The sequence below is a fragment of the Heliconius melpomene genome, chromosome 8 (genome assembly GCF_056956725.1).
Source record: "Heliconius melpomene rosina isolate 202511_hmr_F chromosome 8, ASM5695672v1, whole genome shotgun sequence".
In the NCBI taxonomy this organism is placed as follows: domain Eukaryota; kingdom Metazoa; phylum Arthropoda; class Insecta; order Lepidoptera; family Nymphalidae; genus Heliconius; species Heliconius melpomene.
In genome coordinates this window covers 7,774,252-7,798,058 of record NC_140396.1, presented here as the reverse complement: position 1 = coordinate 7,798,058, position 23,807 = coordinate 7,774,252, and the positions used below count along the sequence as shown (strand labels likewise).

The 23,807-nt window shown below is 33.4% G+C and overlaps 3 protein-coding genes across 3 annotated transcripts in view; 1 reads left to right on the top strand and 2 right to left on the bottom strand.

The window, feature by feature from the left end:
* Positions 1-5: 5 nt before the first annotated feature.
* Positions 6-3,627, bottom strand: Rab8 (RAS oncogene family member Rab8). The gene is made up of 5 exons (XM_085188982.1): positions 3,421-3,627; positions 3,120-3,180; positions 2,840-3,044; positions 2,196-2,336; positions 6-537 (listed from the first exon to the last, which is right to left on the bottom strand). The coding sequence occupies exons 1-5, from the start codon at positions 3,542-3,544 to the stop codon at positions 433-435; spliced, it is 636 nt and encodes a 211-aa protein (XP_085045108.1). The 5' UTR covers positions 3,545-3,627; the 3' UTR covers positions 6-432.
* A 290-nt stretch (positions 3,628-3,917) lies between these two features.
* On the top strand, positions 3,918-6,117 carry Polr2G (DNA-directed RNA polymerase II subunit Rpb7). Its single transcript, XM_085188983.1, has 6 exons — positions 3,918-4,076; positions 4,142-4,251; positions 4,418-4,577; positions 4,815-4,865; positions 5,355-5,492; positions 6,021-6,117. The coding sequence occupies exons 1-6, from the start codon at positions 4,065-4,067 to the stop codon at positions 6,069-6,071; spliced, it is 522 nt and encodes a 173-aa protein (XP_085045109.1). The 5' UTR covers positions 3,918-4,064; the 3' UTR covers positions 6,072-6,117.
* A 3-nt stretch (positions 6,118-6,120) lies between these two features.
* The window catches only part of Myo81F (unconventional myosin 81F), a 77,961-nt gene continuing 60,274 nt past the window's right edge, over positions 6,121-23,807 (bottom strand). The window contains exons 11-39 of the mRNA XM_085188984.1: positions 23,541-23,666; positions 23,069-23,329; positions 22,744-22,877; positions 22,214-22,420; positions 21,758-21,899; positions 21,387-21,619; positions 20,866-21,100; positions 20,143-20,527; positions 19,756-19,918; positions 19,180-19,327; positions 18,633-18,783; positions 18,205-18,359; positions 17,610-17,738; positions 17,044-17,337; positions 16,516-16,745; positions 15,909-16,047; positions 15,590-15,766; positions 15,141-15,288; positions 14,389-14,560; positions 13,901-14,137; positions 13,454-13,622; positions 12,670-12,864; positions 12,109-12,294; positions 11,663-11,870; positions 11,287-11,419; positions 10,882-11,017; positions 10,537-10,776; positions 9,969-10,172; positions 6,121-9,475 (exon numbers count right to left, since the gene is read on the bottom strand). Of these exons, the coding sequence (XP_085045110.1) occupies positions 9,377-9,475; positions 9,969-10,172; positions 10,537-10,776; positions 10,882-11,017; positions 11,287-11,419; positions 11,663-11,870; positions 12,109-12,294; positions 12,670-12,864; positions 13,454-13,622; positions 13,901-14,137; positions 14,389-14,560; positions 15,141-15,288; positions 15,590-15,766; positions 15,909-16,047; positions 16,516-16,745; positions 17,044-17,337; positions 17,610-17,738; positions 18,205-18,359; positions 18,633-18,783; positions 19,180-19,327; positions 19,756-19,918; positions 20,143-20,527; positions 20,866-21,100; positions 21,387-21,619; positions 21,758-21,899; positions 22,214-22,420; positions 22,744-22,877; positions 23,069-23,329; positions 23,541-23,666 (5,436 nt within the window). The 3' untranslated portion in view covers positions 6,121-9,376. The remainder of the gene's footprint in view (positions 9,476-9,968; positions 10,173-10,536; positions 10,777-10,881; positions 11,018-11,286; positions 11,420-11,662; positions 11,871-12,108; positions 12,295-12,669; positions 12,865-13,453; positions 13,623-13,900; positions 14,138-14,388; positions 14,561-15,140; positions 15,289-15,589; positions 15,767-15,908; positions 16,048-16,515; positions 16,746-17,043; positions 17,338-17,609; positions 17,739-18,204; positions 18,360-18,632; positions 18,784-19,179; positions 19,328-19,755; positions 19,919-20,142; positions 20,528-20,865; positions 21,101-21,386; positions 21,620-21,757; positions 21,900-22,213; positions 22,421-22,743; positions 22,878-23,068; positions 23,330-23,540; positions 23,667-23,807) is intronic.

The following is a 23,807-nucleotide window of genomic DNA, read 5'->3' as shown; positions in this document are numbered from 1 at the left end:
ACTGGTTTTGTAAAAAAGCACTGTTTATTCAAATTAAATATGTAGTATATATTACATTAAAATATATATCTTAATTAAAATAGCAAAGAAAAAATACAGCTAATAAATCTATTGAAATAATATCCATTAAACCTTTTTGCTTAATAGCATAATACCAAGTAATTTCGCCCTAAATAAAATGTCACTGAAATACTTTTTTTTTACAAACAGAAGATAAATGACCACAAATTATTAAAGGAGTTCTTGAAACATTTCAAATTGGGCCTCATGTTTTGTTTATTGCATTTAATTTTTTATAAACAAATAGAAATAAGAACTGATTAACCGCGATATGGTGAATTATTAATCGACACGAACGAAACAATCGGATATAAAAATACAAAAGCTCGTCGGTCCCCGAGAGCCCTACGCGGCGGGCGCGGGCGCGGGGCGTCAGAGCAGGGAGCACCGCGACAGCCACGAGGTGGGCTTGCGTTGTTGCTCGTTCGCCTTCAGTTGGTGCGCGCCGCTGCGGCCACCGGGGGGGTTACTCGCCTCCTATACGTAACATAAATATGTATTAATATAGTGTCAAGACTCCATTCCTCACATTATCGCATTTATGACATTGCAACAATTGCAGTATGTCTTGTTACAAAAAGGGGAAATTAAATATAACTTATTCACAAAGTGGAAATCAAACACACAATAGGCATGTTTACGATCAGACAGTATGCTACTGTACCATAAAAGCTTCCTAAATTTGTTAAACAGATAAAGTTACAGGTACAAACAGCAATATACTAATTATTAATTGTTAAATATTGTATAGTTATGGTATGATTATTATAAATCTTATCAGGAAACAATATCTAAATTAAATAACTGATATTTACAAATATTATGATTAATGAGGAATCCTCTGTATGAAAGTGACAATATATGAAATTAATCTATTACAAAGTATTATATTATCTGTATAACCTGTTATGAAAATGTGCCGGCAGTGTCCAGTATATTTAAAACCAAAAAACACGCAAAGCAACTATTATTATTTATCTATTTAATTAAAAAGTTTTAATTAAATAGATAAAAAAAATGCATTTAGGCAAAAAAATCACACCATTATATAACTTGCACAGATGGAACTGGACACTTCTTTAGAAATAATAATTAGTAGTAATTTCTTTAGCTTAGTAATTTCTTCAGTGTAATTTAGCAAAATTTGGTAGGAACTGTAGCATGCAAATTTTTATACAGTGAAGCTAAAACACAGTTTTAACAACTGAGCATGCAATACACCTATATTTTTGGTTATACACCGCTAATGATAAATGTGCAAAAAAAATACTATTAAATAAAATAACTAGCATTTAAATGAAAACAAAAATAAAAAAGATATAGAATTACCCAACCTAATATCCTGTTAGGTATATTAAATAATAGTCATAACATATGTATTCACATCCCTAAACAATAAAGGGATTCCCATATTTATCATGTTTGAAAATACAGCTATTTTTGTAGCATTCAATAGTTATCTACTTTGAAAAATGGAAGGAATCTATACAAACTGCTTGCATAATGAATTGAGACTACATTCTATTTATTTATTTTCCCGTTGTAACAGGGCTGAGAAAAATTCGTGTTAAACATTTTATTCCTCATTTTCAATTCAATTTGCGTTTTTTTATACACAATGATAAGTCTTATCAGAGTGGGTAATATATTATAATACTGACAACAAGTATTGTCTCCTATACTAAAAAAATGTTTCTTAACCACCATTGTTTAAAGGAGGAAGTGTTTAATTAGAGTCAATGTAGAACAAAGCCTTTGTCTATAAGTTGTGTTAACAGTACTTAAGCAATTTTAGAAGAAACTTAAAATATTAAGTAATAACTCATTAACACATGAATTAAATAATAAAAAAAAAACAAAAAATAATATAAATTAAAATCACAACAACTCAACAACATTTTTACCTTCTGTGTTCAAAAGATAGCCATGGAACAAAAGAAATTATAAATTATTATGTTAAAAATGTTTTTTTAATCTTATATGAATCAGATGTGTATTGTATAGCTAGATTTGAAGTGATATTATATGAAGTAGATATTCTTTATTATTATATATTTATTTATGAAAAACTAAGTTATATTTTTACTAAATATGTAAATCAATTCCAATTATAATTTAAATCTTTATAAACATACCTGTTTTTTCTCTGTTTTCGCCTTAATGTCTCTTGCTAACGTGTAGAATGCATATTCAACATTTAATGAGTCTTTTGCCGACGTTTCCACAAATTTTATCTGATATTCTATTGCTAATTGTTCACCCCTTTCTTTTGATACCTGTTGTATAAATAAATAAATGTAAAATAATATGAATTGGTAAGAACACACTCAATTCATATTTAGACATTATATTAAAAATGATTACATGAGAGCATTAATTAGGACATTGGGAATATTAGTTTTTCAGATAACCACACCTACAAGGAAATTAAAAGAATATTTATATACACAACTTAATTTTTTTAATTAAATAGGAACAAAACTAAGTGTTGTCTTTTAACAAAACATACAAAAGAGATATCATAAGCATTATTTTATATTAAATATATGCTTGTTTAGGATGAAAACAATACATATAGTTACAATAAGGAAATAACAATATATATGTATGTATCTCACAAATTAATAATTAACTAGTGCAATTAATAATGTTTTTGAATATAAAGTATATTTTAAATGCAGTATAATAAAAAAAAATATATTTTTTTTAGTTTTAGGTAAAATATTTTTAAACAAATTATTTACTAAATTATGTTAAGTTAAATAATAAATGAACTCACTTGTCTTTTCTCATCCAAATCACATTTGTTTCCAAGAATCATTTTTTCCACATCAGCACTTGCATTTTCTTCTATATTTCTAATCCAATTTTTTATATTTTCAAAACTTTTCTCATTTGTAACATCATAAACAAGCATTATGCCCATAGAACCTCGGTAATATGCGGTTGTAATTGTACGGAACCTTTCCTGACCCGCCGTGTCCCTGAAATTAGGATTCTATTGAGCCATACTGTTGTATTCATAAAAACTTTCACTTAAAAATCAAATAAAATCTCACCATATTTGTAATTTTACTTTTTTGCCGTCGAGATCTATTGTCCGAATTTTAAAGTCGATACCTGAAACAGTTCGTTGTTAAACTGAAGTCAATTAATTAAAATTAGTATGTATGATGTCATAAAGAGTTTGCTCATTTAATTCGATAAGGGCCCCGTTTATTGTTATGCCGCGCCCTTTTTACAGATTTAGTATAACGAAAAATTGATACGTCGAAATAAAAAATCTTGTTCGATGACAATTACGTATAAAAAATACAACTTTTGACAATAACCTTTGATACAAAGAATGAAAGTACTCACCAATAGTTGATATAAATGAGATATTGAATGCATCTTCAGAGAATCTGAATAATATAGATGTTTTTCCGACTCCAGAATCTCCTATTAAAAGTAATTTAAATAAATGATCGTAAGTTTTTGCCATTTTTTATATCAATCTGATTACAGGATACACAGCCACTCATTTGGCATTTTTGAGTAATCGCTAGTGATGTCCTCTTAACCGTTAATACATAAAAGCTTCAATACCGTACGGTAGTAGGTAGGTAGTATAGTGACACAGTGCGAATGATAATCTATAAAATATATAAACCGTACATTAAGCGATATATTTGAATTTTTAATGCCTTATATTCTTGTCTAATGAACATAACCGTATTATTGTAAGAGTGTTATGCTTTTATATATATTTTAGAATTTTAATAATGTTATTTAAAATTTTATAAAATCTACTGTTGAATGCGGATAAACAACACTAGGATATGCATATACTGTAACTGCCACTATACGTCACTTGTCAGCCATATCATATAGCTTGTCATCTGTCACATTAGCGTTTATTATAGCAAATCGGCGGCGAATCAAATATATTTTTTCTTATTGTTTATTTTAATACAGAAAACTACATCTGATAATGAATTAAAGACTATAAATTGCAATATAAAATGTTTTACCACGTACGTGTGTTTGGAGTAAGCTTATTTTTTAGTTAATTGTATAATAACCCTAACTAAACTTTCAGATTTCTTTAGAGCATGAAATTTTACTGCATCCTCGATACTTTGGTCCACAATTACTTGATACGGTGAAACAGAAACTCTATACAGAAGTAGAAGGAACATGCACTGGAAAGTGAGTATAAAACTAAACCTCTTTGAGAATTTCTTAACTTTAATGTAAATTAAACTTATTGTGTTTTTTAGTATCACATACAAATTCAATTTGAAAAAAAAAATCTGTACTTAAAATTATTCCGACAAGTGAATTCATAGTTAACTTTATAATTATCATGTTCCAGATATGGTTTTGTCATTGCGGTAACAACAATAGATAGTATAGGTGCCGGGCTTATTCAGCCTGGTCAAGGATTTGTAGTATATCCTGTCAAATATAAAGCTATTGTATTTAGACCTTTTAAAGGAGAAGTATTGGATGCAATAGTTACTCAAGTCAACAAGGTATGCCATTAAATATAACCTAGCTTATTTTTTTTGTTTAGCCTCATGCAGGTAGGCAGAGAGAACCTAATGCTAAAACACTCCATTCCCTACATTCAGCTGAGTTTTGGAGGTATTGATTGTGGAGTTGCAGAGCTCAACACCAGGCTTTACCATATTACCAGAGTGAGGAAACGAAAATATTTTTTGTTTATGCATTTTTTTAATTAATTTATTTAAAATAATATTCTGTTGTAGGTTGGCATGTTTGCTCAAATTGGTCCTCTCAGTTGTTTTATATCACATCATGTAAGTACATTCACATATTATGATACAGATTAAATTTATAATAGATAACTACATATATATATAAGTATTTATTTGAAGTATCATAAACTTTTAGAAATATTACATTTAAAACCTAGTGAAACTTAAATCTAGACCTCTTGGAAACTGTCCTAGCACACTAGTCCATTGAGCCATATGTTTTTATCAAGCTGAGCTAAAATTCTTAGATACTGAATTTAAATTAAATCAGCTTTAAGCTGTATCCCACTTTCCACAGAATTCTGGAGGCATTGCATGTTAAGTGGCAGAACTAAACCCCACCCTTTGCCTCGACACCAGAGCAATGTAATGGAGATATAAATTTTGTATAAATATTTCATTTCTTCATTATACGTTTCATTTCATTTCTTAGATATTTGAAAAAAAAAAATTACTTCATCATTTTTTTCTTTCTCAATATTTTTCTTGCATGAGTGTGTGTAACAATTGAATTGCATTTTTTATTTTCAGTCAATTCCTGCTGATATGGAGTTTTGCCCTAATGTGAATCCCCCATGCTATAAAAGTAAACAGGAAGATAATGTCATACAGGAAGAAGATGTCATTCGGCTAAAGATAGTGGGTACTAGGGTTGACGCAACGGGTATTGTAAGTTCTCTTAATAATTTTATATTGTAAATAATATATACTTCTTTAATAACATTTTACAATTACTCTTAATTATTACTCTTTAATTAAACAATTACTCTTGTTTAATATTGCATTTGTTCCATTAGTTAGTTATGGTTGATATATAAATTTCCTTTATATTTATATTTTCCTGATATAAAATTTGTTTATTTTGACTTTTAGGCAGAAAGTGTGGAACAAACTGTCTTAACATTGGCTTCCCTCTGCCTTATTTGATATATGATTTATTTTTTTGTACTTTTGTTTATCGTAATTTAATCTTAAAAGGTAACAAATTTAATGAGTTTGCAAGAACAGGAATCGAATCCATTGTCATTTGTTTAGACTGTTCTCAACAAAAAGTAATTTTATAATATAACATCTTTTTTTATGTTTTTTTTATATTCTATAGTGTTTCTTACAAACAAATGATATTTTAGTTTTTATTTTCTAATTTAACCATTCATAAGATCACTTTTAAAGCAGTTTTTATTTTTTATTTTTCAGTTTGCTATTGGAACACTGATGGATGACTACTTAGGTTTAGTCACACAATAATTTAATGTAATATCATAAGAATAATATAATTTTTATAGAAATGAAACACTGTTGTATTATTTATATTTATTTGGCATTCAAATAATATTGTAAAATTTGTATGCAAGTAACAAAAAAAATCTGTCAATGGACAAAATATTTGGACACTTCAGTCTATTTGGGCAGTATGTGTGACTTGTCTGTTTGACTGTGTAAACTGTGGTTATTACATATAACTTATGTTAGACATAAACCAAACTTACTGTTAAACTTACAATAATATAATGCTGTATCAAATTTAAAAAAAATCTAAAGAAATAAATTGAGTAAAAATGTAACATAATTTCGTTTCAAATTTCGTCAAAAAACATACATTTAAATTACATACGATAGGAGAATGCCAAAATTTTACTGTTACATCTTTGTATGCCACATATTTGGTTTAATTTTGTTAATTATAATAATAATTGTTAAAACAATAAATCTTGCAATGTTATTTCTTAATTCAGACTTATCAATTTTTAAATTATCAAAAGCTAACATTAAAAATAATAATTTTAAAAAATAAAATTATATATACAATCACTTATAATAAAATAAGATAATGCCAAAATTAGTCATTAATGATAATCTCCAAAGGGATTCAGTATCTTTGGTTTGTCAATATATACAAAATCGCCACACAAATAAACATTAAGAGAATAAATTAATGAACTAAATCAAATATTGCTCGCGATTAACGACATATTATTATGGCATCTAAAATAATAAATAATACTCAATATGAGATCAGAAACGAACTAAGCAATGATTATTTGTTTATCTAAGCACCGTATAGGCCTAAAATCATAGATGCAGCTAGGTTCCGGAGAATTAACTACTTTATTGGAACTATTTATTACTGTTTTTTAACTATTACCAAACTTAATATGTATTATTAGAGATGTGATATATTATAAATGTAACACAAACCGTGCCTAGCTGCGACTATGTCTAAACTTTAAAGTAATCTATGCTGACATAGAATTAATAATTAATCTAGCATAACTCGAGCATAATATGCTTTTCTACAGTATATCCTACATAATTATAGTATATAATAATAATAATAATTTCTATAAAATATTGACACTTAACATTGTGCATATATAAACATATTAATATGCATGATAGATATATTTGGAACAGTCAGTAATTTAAGTCATTATCGTTTGCACAATTGGCTTACTGAATACTTGCTTAACGAAATCTGACTGGCTGACCCTTTTTTAAACTATAAATTTTTATATTAAATAAAAAAAAATATATAAATTAATATTAAATTATTAATATAATTGATACGTTCAATTGAAGTGTGATTTTTGTATATTATTTATATACAAAGTAAAAGTATAAAGGGGGTAACCATGTCAGCATCGTGTAGCATTTACAAGGCACAAAATAATATATCAGGATAAAAATATGATTGCAAACATTTAAAACAATGATATACTCTGACATACCAACATTACAGGAAGGTAAGCGAAGGAAACTTTCTATAATTGAATAGGAATTTTAAGGCTGATATGAATTATTATTATTTTAGGGAATATAGTTTATTTTACTATGAGCTTCAACTAACATTGTGTCTAGGATATAGGGGAATGAGTGGGCTTAGTACTAAATAATTACTAGCAACATTTTATTTCATAAAATATCTATTCTCAAAATGTTTCCATATTGAATTGTAATTAATGAAATGACAAAAAAATAAAATATAATACAATATAATTAAAATAATACTTTATGGTTCCTGCTAAAAAACTTAAAAAAAAATGAAATAAAATGTTGCCAGTAAGGGATTTTCTTAATAGTTAACCATCGATAAGGGGAATAAAATTGAAATATTATTACTATCTAATCGAAACATCTTAACAATTTTAACACTTTACACTAAATCTTGAATTTCGAAAACCACTTATTATAATACTGACATATTTACTACGGCCTGTTGCAACCTTTGCATTATTATTTTTATTCAAAAATATATTTTTATAATTATAAATATGCGATTGCGATTAATTACCAAAAGAATGAGATATCCATATTTGCTGACAATTATTTTGTTTCTTGAGAAATATAGTTAAGTATTATATTAATTGATAATTACAATTTTTTTTATATGTTATCTGTTACGCCAAAATTAAAAGTTGGCCGATTGGCTCTTATTCCTTTTAGGAAATGTTTTTTTTTTTCATTTTGACTAATAATTATAATTATAACATTATTATAGCAAAAGTCGAACAGGCCTACAGATCGGAATACAGATTAAAGATCTAACTATTGAATAACTATTGAGCTATATTGTTAATTTGTATTGTTTTTTTTAATCAATTTATTTGTGTGCTTCCCCGTCAGCCTGGCAACTGTTTATCGTCCATCCGTACACTCCCCACCACTATCTATTGTATTTGAAGTAAATGTAGACTGATGACACGAATTCACTAGCTAATATAATTTTTCACTCATATTTTATTAATATATAAAGCCGATAGGTTAACCCGACTATTATAAAAAACTATATTATAATAAAAAAAGTAGCAATATACATATATTAATTTGCCCTAAATGAGTCAATTTCGTAGACGAGTCAATAATTTTTAAAATAAGTGTAAAAAAAAGTTATACTTAGCAATTATTATATAATTTTGTTTGTAGTCAGGTTAATATAAACTTTCATTATATTATATACAATAAATATATAATATCATATCAACATTTACTTCTATATGCAGCCCGATCACATCCGTCTGTTTGTGAGACGTGAGCGATACTAAATATTTTACACGATTTAATACTTATTTTTATATAGATTTAAGCAGTGTATCGCTCGGCTTCTCAATTCTCACGCCATTGAAGAGACAATTGTAGAATTTTTGATATGCGAGTAAGTAACGAAAAAATGTGGATTATTTTCATTATAAGACCACATTTTTATCTCTTTTTAGTAACATTTATAATTATTATCTACGTAATTCAGATATTACATCAAAATATACTGTGCTACTAACTCGCATATCTGGTATGCACATAATGGGGCAGTACAAAAATGATAATTAGAAAAAAATATATAAATATATAAAAGAAACATCGTAAATAACCAAAAAAAAAAAACATTACCATAACAGTAATAAAGAAAAGTATTATAAAATACCCAAGATAAATATAAAGCTTCATATAAACCATCCCATTACCATGTCATCCTACCCTACTGTCCCCCTGTCCTCCTGTCCTCCTACCACTGTCGTTTACGCGACGTGGAAGCACTGGCACTATGCAGGTGGGTGTCAGGAGCGCGGAGCCTCCCTACCGTTAGGTACGGCGGGGAACACCGGACCACGTACTGCCTCTATGTAGTCCTTTATTAGAGTTGCGATTTGATATGCCTGTTGGATTTGTAAGAATTTTGAAAACATTTTTTTAGTTATCGAATAGTGAAATTGTAAATACTGATTTAAATAATGCCTGCGACTATAAACCCGATAATTAGGGGGTTCGATTCTTACTCAGTGGAATGAAATAGCTAAACTTTTCATTTCCTCATTCCGGTAACGAGGTGTAGAGCAATCATTTAGCATTTGTGACAGGACTCGAAAGGTAGCGGGGACTTCACTTATCGCGCCCCTGTGATGATATCTTAAATATAGTGCGGCATACAAGTCGTGTCCGAATTGAAGTTAGCTGTAGATAACTGCACAGATTTGATTTTAGAATGTTAGTTACTTTTCATAATGTTCTTCCTAAGTGTACAATGAGTAAAAGTGCACAAAAAATAAATTCAGGACGGCTGTAACTCGTCGACTAAACAGTATACATTCTACACAAAAATTATAAAATATTCTATCCCAGACGCGTACCTGGTCGTGGACGTGTACGTACCTGATCCGTGGACAACACAAGTTTAGCATGTTTCCTATCTGCCCTGGTCACCAGCAGCAGAGCCCGTGGTGCGGGAGACACTGCCAGTAGCTGGTCGTGGTCGTGGGACACGAGGGCGGCGCGCGCGCCTCGTCGCAGCAGGGTCAGTCCCCGCGCGTCTACGGCCAGCCAGAGGGAACGTGGCCAGTTCGATGTAAACGATTGCTGTGGGGGAAATGTGTTATATATTTATTATTTCGCAAAACTATGAAGAAGAAAAAGAAAATATTAAGAAAAAAAGTAAAAATAGCAAATATAACAACATATTGGTAAGTTGTCGTTTATTAATAATGCTTTATAGAAATTAATGAGTTTTAGTGCGTTAAACTTTTTATTCAGGTACACAATATTCAGAAGAATTTCAATCGTTTTTTTTAAATTTAGAAACTACAAAGTTATATTGGTTATTAATAAACTAATTCTGTACTTGCAATCAAAATCAAAACTTTTATATTTCATTAAGCATGGAGTTTGTGGAGAAAAAGAAAACATATTGAAGAATAATAGAATATAAAGAAACAAAAATTACCATAACATCAAATATAGTAGCCTTAGTTAGAGGCCACGACGAGGCGAGGGTCAACGCGCGCTGCATAGCAGCGTGGGGCTCTGTGCCTCTCAGCGCGAGGTGGTGCAGGCGCACGGCGGGCGCGGGGAGTGCGGGCGCAAGGCGCGGGGGAAGTACCGCACCAGCTGCTGCTGAACACTCCTCGCCTCCGCCCAGGCAGTCGCCCTTTACTACTTGCGCATGGAGCGCTGCTAGCATTACCTGGGGAATGTTGCTTGTAAATTATAGGTGGGAATAAAAAAAGTTAAATTATTAATTATTAGTTAGTTAAAGTCACATACAAAAACAACCAAAATAACAACTCACAGCTTCATCAGTTTCAATAGGAAGACGGTCGTGTCGCACCGCGTGCAGTACTTGATAGTATAGAAGCTCCATCTCGGCCACACACGCCGTGTGGAGGGGACGCTCGCCGAGGAACAGACGCTTTTTGAATACTAATCTGTAGGGGTAAAATAAAAACAATATTTTTATTTAAAAAAAAACATGGTTGATTATCATTTAAATTTTGTAGTAAGCTCTGATGACTTTATATTACATATATTAAAATTACATATACTAATTCTCTAAATCATGTACAGTCGTGTTTATCTGCGTAGTCATTCTTCTTCAAATAAAAATCTACTGAAAAGTATTACCAGTCAGACGTTGTCCGTCGATGGCCCAAACTGTAAAAAAAACCTTAACAACAACAAACAAAACTCAAATTACCTGCAAGCAGCAGCAGTAGCGCCCGCTTTCTCCCATCGTGCAAGAACGTCGCCCGCACGTTCAGCGCCGCCCAGCGCACGCTCGCCCGCACCCGCTGGACTCGAGTTAGCGCATACTTCATATAACGCATAACCTGTGGTAGAAATATTAACATTTTAACTACATATTAATGTTATAAATCTGAAAATTTGTTTGGTTATACGCACTTATCGGTGAGTTGTGCCCGATTTGAAGCTAGCTGTGGAGGGCTGCGCAGTTTTGATTTAAGGATAATTTTTAGCTTTGATCATTTTCTTCCCGAGTGGACAATTTTCTTTAGAGAACTTTAGAGAACTTAACTTACTCGTACTGTACTTTAGAGAACTTAATAAATTACCAGTAGCAGCATCAGTAAGCCCGATCTTGTCCCTCAACATGGCGACCAGGTGGTCGGCGGTGGCGGCGGGCCCGAACACCAGGCCGTGCTGCTTGCCGTCTAGCAACAGTACGCGCACGTGCATGGGGCGCCGCGCGCTCGCGCAGAGCAGCTCCTCCTTGGAGGGGGCCGAGAGGCGCCGCGGGACTTGAGCTATGCTTAGCGCTACCTGGTTGTTATTATTAATTCACTCTTTTTATTCTAATCATATATGTGGATAATGGGAGATATTTGTGTTATTTTATCCAAGAATTTAAAAAATATTATTTTCAATGCAGTAACCGCAATCTAATCTAAGAGAATAAAATAATCTGATATGAACATTTCTATAGTAAACTAAATCATATTTAACATATAATTAAGAAAAAAATTAAGAATGTACAATCTAGGAACTTTTTTTTTCTCACCTGTTCAGCCCTTCTCGCAAATTTCCCCTCTTCAGACGCGTGTAGCGCCGCCGCGCGGTACCTCAAGTGCGCTAACAATAAACGTCGTAAGGGCTTCGCGGGAGGCAAAGCTGCACCCACCGCCGCACAGAGCAACGCCCAGTGACGAGCTGACACGCGGGAGTTGGGCTCTGGGTGGTCTGTGGTCTGGGGGTTTTAAATTCGAAGTTTTAGAAAACGTATAAACAATTTTGACTTAAAATCTTAAATTATCAAACCTTTATATAAATAAACTTTTAAATCGTGTATATTTAGTTTTATACATTTTGGAGACGCGACTACCAATGGACTACTACAAAAATATAAAATAATTAGTATATATTATATTATTATATATTATAGAAGTTATAAAAATTTTACTACGATTGAGATACTTTTTTCTTGTGTCTTTAGACCAGTTAGGCACGAAAAAATTGAATTAAATAATAAATTGAATTAATTAAATACGGTCAAAAATGTAAAAACTAAAACTGTTAACTATTACGGCATATAAAATATAAACACAATTATTTAAAAACTAACCTGCTTAATAAGCTGAGCATACAATTCACAAAGCAGCGTGTCCTTCTGCAGGCACCGTTGTAGCAGCGCCTGAGCTAGGGCGACACGGTCGTCACTGTCCTCAGTGACCACCGAGCTGCTGCTATTGCTGTTGCTGCTGGCGAGGTTGTTAGTGCTGCCCTCGTTGTGGGTTAGGCCCGCGTGGCTCATTATGTCCTTGGGAATTGAGTTTTTAGGTTATTTGCTTAAATTCTTACCAAGTGTGTGGGCCAGGATAAGTAGGGCAAACAAAAAAGTAAAACGTAATTTTTAATTTACTATTTTTCATTTCTTTAAATGTGCATTCTCTTCTAATGAGATTTGAAGTCTAAATTAACGTATAAATTCTTATACCGGTTAACTCTTGTTAAAATATATTAACTACTAGTGAAGTAAAGTAAAGAATAAAAGTAAAGTAAAGAATAAAATAAAAGTAAAGTAAAGTAAAGAATATTATCTATCACATATAACACTCTATATTTTATATAGGCGACTATTAAATACAACATTCCAAAAACTGACAGTCATTTTAAATTCAACTGGTTTCTTTATCAATAATGCAGGATAGCTGCCAACTAATGTAATAGATTGTACCATTGATTTTGAAAAGAGCAACTGTTGAGTTTCTTGCCGGCTCTTCTCAGCAGAACTGCCTTCCGAACCGGTGGTAGCTTTTCGTTCATATGTTCATTCGACGATTCAAAAGTGCTTATAATAATTGCCTATTTGAATAAAGAATATTTTGAATTTGAATTTGAATAAATACCTTAAATATCTGCATAGCCGCGACCTCCTCGGCTTCGTTGAGCTTGGTGAGGCTGTGGGGTAGGCTGCGCGCCCAGCACCAGTAGGCGGCGGGGAAGTTCTTGTAGCTCTCGCCCTGGCCCTCTGAGGTTATGTCCAATCGGACACGTTCCAGGCGGTGCTTGCTGAGTCTGTAAATATTTTGGAGAATATTCTAAATTGTACATTGAAGTATAAATGTTTTTTTAAATATTGTATTAGAACGTTATATAACAATAAAGATCATTTTCAAGAAATTCCATATGAAAGTGTAAAATATTACTGGATTTGAACGATCCGAAAGCTGGCTGACTTACATGTTTAAATAACATCATTATATACTTTTTTTGCTATTTATTAACAACAATTCACGTGACCAAAACACTTTTTATAGAGAACATTGTCAAAAAAACATATTAAATCAACACACCTTCTCAAAGTATTCCTCAAGAAACCACCAGCAGACAGATCCTGGGGGCGTCTCAACAACGCTGAGTCTACTAGGGCCCTCCTAGCCGCCCTCAGAGCAGCTGCAAGTCGGGCCCTCTCTGACGCGGGGGCTGCCCTTCTGGGGGCCTCCTCCGCGAGGGAACCTCCTAACGCGGGGCTGTACGCCGCCATTAGCCAAGCCGCTTCTGATTTTTGTGCACATTCTAAGACAATACATCTGTGAAGGATATTGGATTTTTAGTGCACAATTACATGGATAATGTTTTTATTGTTATTAATTGCAGCAATTGAATTTGATCAAATAAAGTACAAATTTGGGTTTCTCATATTTACTAGCAATGTCTTTCTTAAGCGTAAAGTGGAGCATTACATGTTATATGTCACTAACTTGACGTTGTTTAAGCCACACAACATTATTAACTTCAATTTAGAAATGTACAATTTCAAATAAAATAAATATTTTCTTACCGTAACCCATCGTGCTGTCCATGATGAGTCAAACTAAGCGTCAAGCCGTTATCCACTGGGTCCATGAGAATGGCGGCTATATTTGTATAAGGATACTCTGCTAACACTACTTTGTCAGCCGGCCGAACTAACACTACACCTTCTGCACCAACACCGAGAAGTACATTTGGACCTGAAGAATAATTAAAATTATTATTGAAATAATTGAATATGGCTAGGGTTAAATCGACAATCGATCAGTTTAACAGTTTAACCGGCTGGAAGTTACTGGTATACTAGAGTTACTAGATAGCGGTGTAAATTTGATTCCATTTGCTATTACATTTGATTATTTTTTTCTATAGTGAAAAATGCGATAAAGTTATGGAAAGAAAGCGTGATTTTATGGTGGCTTTATTGTATTTCGACTAAACATTTACTTATTCATTGTGAATAATTGGAAAGATTAAAATTTAAAAATTATTGTCATTTGATAATTGCAGTTTACTTAAAAATTACATTTAAAGCAAATTATTACTTAAAACAGGTGGTATTTAATAGAGTCCAATGTCCACTTAATAATATAAAACTAATAAAATTAATTATTATAACAGCATGAAGCTGATTTAATTTGATTTTATAAAATTAATTGTGACCATTGAAACACTGCTGGAAAATATTATTTCAATGTAAAACGTAAGTTCAATTCTCTTTCGAGTTAAAGAATATTTTTTTCTATGCCTTGACAAGATTAAACAATTAAATTATATTACCATGAGCCCAATACCCCTTATAGGTGACGGGGAACAGAGTAACTCCATACAATGGATACTGCATCACACATGATAGGTACAATGCCTTGGCTGTTAGTTCAGCTCTCCCGGCGCCGTACTGACGATGAGCTTGCGCTAGGATAGTAGCCTAGAAATGGTAGAAATTAGGTGAATATCAATATTTTCTGCCTTTTTTAAATATACTTTTTATTTATGTTTTAAAAATAGTTTATTTGAAAAGTTTGAGAAAAACTATTCTAGTGCAAAGACTTGATTTTTTTTCTCAAGATATAAAAAAAAGCGGCGTAAAATGTAGAATGGAGGACCTTAACACTAAGTCCTCTCTGCCTACCTAGCTATCAACGGAATAAAATGACAAAAAAAAAAAATATTAAATTGACTTTTCATCACCAAGATCACAATTTTTATAAATCAATTCTTCCACTCACCCACATATGCGGAGCTCGTTGTTTAGCTATCCTCGGCGGCAGGAACTGGTCGGGATGCGCGTAGTAGGCGCGTGTGTGGGGCGGCGGCGGGCTGGGCGGGGGCTCCCCCAGCGATACTTGCGCCTGAAGCCCTGCCAGCTGGAGGGCCACCTTCTCTGATACGGGGAACTCGTCCATCTGTGGAGGTCAATTATTTTTATACGATGATATAATATGTTTGTTAGATTATAGTGTATTTTAAAAAGGAGGTAATAAGAAATTATTCAAAGACGAATAAGACAATAGAGCAATATGATATATAACAATAAAAATTCCGTACCTTAACAACACTATGAACAGCTTGAGCATATAGTAGAGCAACTTCCACAGGATCATGTGGCAACTCCCGACCACCGCGGAACAGTCTACGTTTGAATACGAAGCGGTTGTCAGCTGAGCCACCGCCTGGACCTTGTTGCCTGTTAGGAATTGATAAAGATATATACTATGGGCAAGATTTTAAGGACCAGTGAAAATTAATTAAGTATAGGGATAGTGATATCCATTACACCTTTCTTTTGTGAGTTAAAACCAATTTCAAAAGATATATCATTCTTACAAGTAAAATTTAGTGTGGTATTATATTCATTGCAGTAAGCGTTCGTGACATATCCTTACTTACAACTATATAACTATATATAATAAGCTCTCCAAATATCTTCCGCATTCAATTAAATGGAGCAATGAGTCATATGTCCTACACAATGATCACATCACACATGTACTGAGTAAGTACGAAGATTTGTTTCTGCCCTTATTCGTTGCTGGTATACTGCCCAGCCTGCCCTCATTGCAAGCCCTAACTTGTCTGCGAGACGAAATGTCCCTATTTAATATTTACATATATTATAGTAATTATAAACATGAAGTAGAAAAAGAATACTCACATCTCCCACCCAGCGATCACATCATACAAATACTGCGTCGCCCGAACATGTTCCTCCGTCCCCGCTCGTTGCTGGTACACGGCCCATCCTGCCCTCGCTGCAAGTCCTAACTTGTCTGCGAGGCGGGACGCGGCTGCAGCGGCCGTGTCCGCCGGGTGCACGTCTATAGCCTTTGTGCGACCGTCGAGGAAGAAAAAACGGCATACTATGGTGCCTAGACGACGCATTGCCTGTAATTGTTTGTTTGTGGTTAGTTTCGTTTCAGAAATTATTGTCTGGTGCAAGTTATAGGGTTAATAAATTAAGTAGAATATCAAGGAAAAATATTGATTGTCACAAGACATATTCTTCAGTGATCTTTTGGTTTTAGTGTATCTCTGTTCAATTTTTGTTTTGCAAAATTTTGAGTCATGATTGTCTTTTTTTTTCTACTCGTAAAGACTATACAAATTATGTAGAATTGAATGTTATTCCAGCTATATCGTGAGAAATAAAATTTTACTAAGACAAATCAAACAATAAACCAACCGCAATTTCAACAGTACTAGGGGGCAGCTGCCTCGGTGCGGCGCCCCTACAGTTATCCAAGCACCACTGCGCACAATGGGCCGCACGCGCCGTGCTCGACACCGACGCCCCCGACGCGCCCGACGCGGCCGACGTGACAGATGCGACTGACGGCGACGTGACGGGGCGCGCGCGCGCTCGCAGCCACGAGCAGTAGTAACGCGCCAGTCCTCTGCTCGGTTGCCAGGCAACGGCGCACAGGCAGAGGATCAGCCAGACTCGCTCGGACCAGTCTTCTACTGGACAGTCTGTTAGCTGTGGGAGTTATATTGTGTTATAGTTTGACCACATTTTACAAAGGGGTTATGTTACAGGTTAAACATATTTTGAAAAATATTTCCTTGTTGTTAATTTTAAAATTATTCATAAAATGTCCTTAGTATGTATTTTACGTCTGCTGATACCTATTAATATTTATTAAATAGAATAATTGATTTCAATTATTTAAAACACAGTTACTTATATACCAATTCTCAATTTCAACTATCAAAGTAATAAATATGGTAAACATTTTCAAATATACACACCTGTCTAACACATTGTACTAGAATCTCATCGCGTAGTTCCTCCCGCTCCAAGCCTTTGCCAATAATAGATTGTATAACTTGTGTCTCCTTTTCAGCGGTCAATTCTCCTCTCATATAGCGACATAGATCCTGTTAAATAAATCATTGCACTTAATCATAATACATTCATAACAATTTATAGTGCAAAGTAAGGCTAACTAAGTTAGATATAGTTGTATTTTTTTTAAATGAACAATATAAATAAAGTACTATCTGTCTACAATTGATTTTTAACTATCAATTAACATTGACAAAAAGACTTCAGATGAACAAAATAAAACATTATGGTCCTTTGAGCCGGATATCCGTCAGCCATGTGAACTAGAATAAACTAAAGTTGCCTTAAAAATGAGGTTGTTTTTCAGCCTCACGCTATATTCACGCAAATAATAGAAAAGATCGAGAGAATATATTTTTAAGAAATTCCATTTTTTACCTTTCGCCAGAATTTGAGACTTTAATACTGTATTTTACAGTAATACGTTACCCCTTAATGGGCATTAGAAACAAAAATCTATTACTAGTTAAAATATTACTGTCTTTCAAGGAAACTTACTCTGAATATATTAACAGCTGCGGTAACACTGTCGGGGTCGTGTAACTGAATATGCGAGGTGGGTATGTTATTGCCTTTGTGATATGTTATCATCTCTTCTTTGGTCAGTAGCTCCATTGACTTGCTCTTGCGGGTCAGGGTAGCTATTATTGTACCTATAAAGAACGTTGGTTACTTTGTTTGTTATATTTTTTTAGAAAAAGAACATTTTTTCCATATTTATATTTTTTTCTTCTATATATAATCGACTAAGGGATGTATTTATTTATAATTTTGAGGAGCCAGTAATAGAGAATTTCTTATTAGAGATAGAGAGAGTTTCTTATTAAATTCATTTCGAACAAGTAGTGCTTAAGATTAGCAAACAAACTCAGAAGCTTCATTTGTGTAGAGTAATAACTTAAAAAAACAATCAATTGTAAACTTACCTTCAGGCGACCTAGGATGGTCATTAAAGTACATTTTGGCGAATTCGCTTAAATCATTCGGTGAATCAGCAGGGGCGTCGCTAGGTGCAGTCTCAAGTTGGTGGAGACGACGTTCCACACGTTCTTTGCGACGCGCGTTGCGTTCTACGTTCTGGTGGATTGGATTTTATTTATTTTATTAGAGAGTCAAATGTGGCTTCGCCCGCTTAAACTTATTTTTATATTATAGCCAAACGTAAGTAAATATATTAAGAAATATTAGATAAAATAATAAGTATCATATGCCATTTCTAACACCTTTATCATGACAATCGTTTAAGTTTTGGTGTGAAAGCGTAACAAAGACACTTACAATCATATAAATAATATTAGTATGATTAATGACAAATAGTGTGGCGTTATATTATTAATAGATTTTTTAAATAAAATATTTTAAAAGTCTAAATATTTCAAAAACATCGAATAAAAATCTTTTATGATATAAAACTAATAATTGGTATAGTAATTAAAACAATTAAAAACTATATTAAATATAAAGAAAACTAACATTAGCATCTCCATTCAGCATGGGCGGTGGACTCATACAAGAGTCAGAGGGTATTGGAGACGATATATCGTTCATTTCCGGTGACGTTAAGTTGCTTGGTAACGGTGGGAGTGGCACATCTGGTTCAGTTTCTTGTTCTTTGATGAATCTAATAAAAAATATATTTTACTATTATAACTGATGATAAAATCATCTGATTTTAACTGGAAATATGAAGCTTGGTGTCTTTAAAAAAAAAACGGTAAATTAAATTAATTAACGGTAAAAAAAATCAAAAATAGAGGTAACTCTGACCGCTGGTACCATTGTGCTGCAGTGGTGATGTTAACGTGATGCAATATAATCCATAGCCTTCCTCGATAAATGGACTATTTATTGCAAAGAGAAAAGTGAGTGAGTGGCGGAACTCAACGCTGTGCTTTGCTTCGTTACCAGAGCGAAGAAATGAAAATATTAACTATTTCATTTCCTCGAGTGGCAATCTAACCCATACCTTGTCGCGTTTACAGTCGCACGCTTGTCCCACGTTTAAAAAAAATAAATAAAAAAAAGTAAATATTATTTTGTATGGCTCACCCATGACTCTCCGGTGCGTTAGCGGGTGGTGGTGGTGGGGACGTCGGCAATACTTCTGGATTCGATCGCGGTATTACCGATTCATATATTGGCTCTTTATCCTTAATTACAACTACTTTGCCATTCGGTATTATACCGTTTGTTAGCTCTGGCGGAGTTATATCTGTAGGAAAATAATTAGAATAACATATTTTTTTATCAACAAATAAAACTATTGATATCATAATATGAACTAAATATAATATAATAAATTATTTCACTAAAACTTGCGATTTTTTTTAAAGTAAAACGATGCACATAATATTACATTATTTAATTTTTATTTTCTTTTAAAAATAAAATATATAGTCCAGAATCTATATATAAAAATACTTATTACTATCATACCTTTGACAGCAGGCGGAGGAGGGGGCGGTCCAGCTGGCTCAGGAAGGGAACATATGGGTGGAGGGGGAAATATCGGGGAACCTTCCACTGTATCCTCCAACAATGGAGGAGGCGGCATAATCAATGATGACGACATCACATCCCCATTGGTCAATGACGACGACACGTCACGCGGTGACATGCCGTTTGACGTGACGCCGTTGGTCATTGATGACGTGATTGATGACGTCATAGATGACGGCATATTGGGTTGGTTGATTGATTGTAAGGCGAGGGTGGACGGTGGGGGAGGGGGTATCGCGTCGGAGGGCGCCCCGTCTGGTTTTCGTTCCACTTCTGTTTGTTTAGCTAGTTCTTTCATCTCTTCGGCTAGTACGTTTTCAAGCTGTAAATGTTTATACAATTATGATAATAGTTGAAAAATAGAAAAATAATAATATTGTAAATGAAATAAAAATAACACGAGTCGAAAGCCGAAACCATAATTTCCAAAATAAAGTTCACTATGCCATAAAATTTATTCCACTTTTTCTATCAAACGTTGGTATTATTGATTTTAGACAGAAGAAAAGGACAAACATTAACTTCTAAATTCTCTATTTATTTGCAAATACTTAAAAGTGGATTTTATCTGTGGAAGCTTCATTAGTTTAAGTACAAAAGAGTAACTATACTATTTGTTTCCCTTAAAAATTAAAAAAAAACTAATATAAAACACTATACCTCTTGATCCAAATCATCAGCCAGCCTCTCCATGTCGTCACCAATTTCCGCTATAGTGGGTTGATGGGCTGGTTGACCATCAGGAGCTCCTCGTTGAGCTGGCACGTCCGCCAGGAAGTCGAACAAGTTGTCCAGGTTGACTGATTCAGCCCGAGGACCTGTGCAGGATATGTTGCGGAGCTGATCCGCCATGGTTTCTAGTTCGGCTCGCTCTTGTTCCGCTTTTTCCGCTAAACTGTTTGTTGGAAAGTTGGTTAGAAAAATGCTATTTATTTATATGATGGGTACGCTATAATATGTTGTATAATATAATTTAGAGGTATTTTTTTTTAATTAAATATTATTAGTTTTATCATGTTTTAGGTAAAAAACGGTATTGGAATTGGAATAGCTTAAGGAAATTTAGTGCCTTATATATAAAGCATTTTATTTACTTTTTGATGTTATTGACAATATCAAACAACAACAAATAAAAAAATCATTTAAACCAATAACTCATAAACCACCTACACAAAACTTACCTATTCCTCTCTTCCCTCAGCTTAATCTCCTGGTTAACCCTCTTCATTTCACGCAACGCAGCGGCAACTTCCCTCGCAAAAGCACCACGTAAGTGCCGTTGTAGAGTTAAAGCCGCACGTCGTAGCCGCAGGAAGGACGCGCGGTCAAACCAGCCCCGCCACGCCGCCTGTAACACGATAGCTGCGCGACGCCATTGGAGATATTGACGACGTTTTATTGAGCCCTTGTACCACTGAAAGAAAATAGAAAATGTTTAATATTGGAGTAAATAGTTTGATATTTCAAAGAAACTAAAATTGTATAAAAATATCTAAAGTATAAAGTATTAAGAAAGTTGTGAAAACGTTTAAAAATAATGTTTTTAACTTACTTTCTGAAGAAGTAGAGCAGAAGACTGCAACAGCGCTGACCTCTTCGCCTCGAGCGGACCGTGAACTGAACTTCTCATAAATATCTTAGTGTGTCCTATTTGCCAGTCATTTTCCGGAGCATTTACTAAGTCCATTATTGTTCTGCAAATGTAAGACAAAGAAATAATTATTAATATTTTTAACCAGGAAATTAAACTAATGAGATAATAGCAGTTACCTCGGCATATATTAATTATTTATACGCATATTAGACTAGGCACCAAAGTAACGGTTGTCCAAATACTTCTAAAAATGATCTTCACATACTACATAATTACAAAAAATGTTGTGCAAACTGGCGGATCTTAACATTTCTCTTTATTTTGCCAGACCGGAGCAACAAAATAATTAAACATTCAGTCAATAAAATACAAAAAATCATTCAGAAACTATAATCTAGATTAGAATCTACTTACCCAATATCCGGATCGATGGGCCTAGGATGTTTCAACAAACATCTATATCTCGCTTTGAACATAGGCGCAGGCAAGTGTACGGGGAAACCATCACGTCGTATACGCACTATTTCATTCATGCCTAGATATCTTAGCTGTTCCAGGACGAGCTGGTCGTTGTATTTACCAGCTACTTTGTTCTCGTTCGGTTTTATGCATCGGACGTACCTGAGGCAAAATAGCTAGTGGTAATAATTAGATAGATAATTAATGTAGAAACTTCATTATGTTTCCGCATAGATCTGCTGTGCTGTCTCTACACTCTAGACCTATTGTCAAGACAAATTGTTCTTTCTGCTCAATTTTCGAAACATTGCATGTTCAGCGTGGAACTCGCCAAGCTTTGTGTACCAGAAACAAAAATACTTTGACTGTTGTCATTTCCGTGGGAGAATGGGTTGCAACTAACATATTAACTTTTTTGGTAAACATAGAGACATAACTGCTGATATGTTCTATTAAATAAATTATATATTGTTTTTATTTCTTACCAAACATCAGTAACCTGTAACATATCGACCAATGACTGCAGTTGTGCTCTAAATGTATCGACGACAGTGGGTCGTCCCTTTGAGGTGCCGCGTTGCGTTGTACTCGTTGCACCAGGGCTTGAGAGCGAGATATCCTGCACAAGGAAATGATGTATATTATTTAAAATGTCACATAAATTATACAAATGCAAATTATTAATAATAGTTATATTTTTTGCCGCAGACTTTTCCCTGTATAATATGGTAGTCTAATCTATATATAGTAGGAAGGATAATTAAAAAAAAAGGAAACTACACATAATTATATACATTGTTCTATACTTACATGGCCAGGAGGAGCCAAATCTTGTACATAATCCGCCAGCTCCCTCACAAAAGGATTGGCAGATCTACTCAAATGGTCAATAAATGCATCTTGTTGGGTATCTCTATTCTTGTCGACAAAACCCTGAACGCTATAAGTAACTGTGCCTGCGTAGTGCTGGACTCCGAATTCCTCTTCCCATTTCCGCCTGGAACCTTTGACGAAGCTTTGGTGGTCCCCGAACTCGCCTTGTATGTTTGTTAGGTAAGCGCCGTCGGAACCCTGGGCATTCGATATATTTTTGGAATTTTAGCTATGCAGAAAATTTATGATTGTCTATTTGTTTTTGTTTAATTTATGTTATTTACAATTCTAGCTCAGCAGTAAAAATTATAAAAAATAAGTTTAAAACAGTTTTTTATTTGAATATATTTTAATAAACAGTATTAATTGTTCCAATATAGTGATGTCAAATTAAAGTTATTATAATCACCTTCGGCATATGACACTGTTCACTAAGCAGCTTTAGCAAACTTCTAGGAGGTTTTTCCAACAACTCCAAACACGCTGCATTATCAGTAAACTGAATCTGGTTGTATTTGATGCCTTCTTGACGATACTGAAAAATTAAAATCCATATAATCATATAAGAAATGGACTTGTATGTTAATAAATAATGTACAAAATTACATATAAACCCTTAAAAAATATAATAAGCTTTATGAAAATCAAAATATTCTTTATTCAAATAGATTATTAT

What these genes read in the sequence shown, in the direction of transcription:
- Rab8 (XM_085188982.1), bottom strand. Translation starts at nt 3,544, where the DNA reads ATGGCAAAAACTTACGATCATTTATTTAAATTACTTTTAATAGGAGAT. An exon ending in AAAGTAAAATTACAAATATG is followed by an intron (nt 3,045 to 3,119) that starts GTGAGATTTTAT and finishes TCCTAATTTCAG; the next exon opens with GGACACGGCGGGTCAGGAAA. An exon ending in ATTTGGATGAGAAAAGACAA is followed by an intron (nt 2,337 to 2,839) that starts GTGAGTTCATTT and finishes TTTATACAACAG; the next exon opens with GTATCAAAAGAAAGGGGTGA.
- Polr2G (XM_085188983.1), top strand. An exon ending in GAAGGAACATGCACTGGAAA is followed by an intron (nt 4,252 to 4,417) that starts GTGAGTATAAAA and finishes ATCATGTTCCAG; the next exon opens with ATATGGTTTTGTCATTGCGG. An exon ending in TAGTTACTCAAGTCAACAAG is followed by an intron (nt 4,578 to 4,814) that starts GTATGCCATTAA and finishes ATTCTGTTGTAG; the next exon opens with GTTGGCATGTTTGCTCAAAT.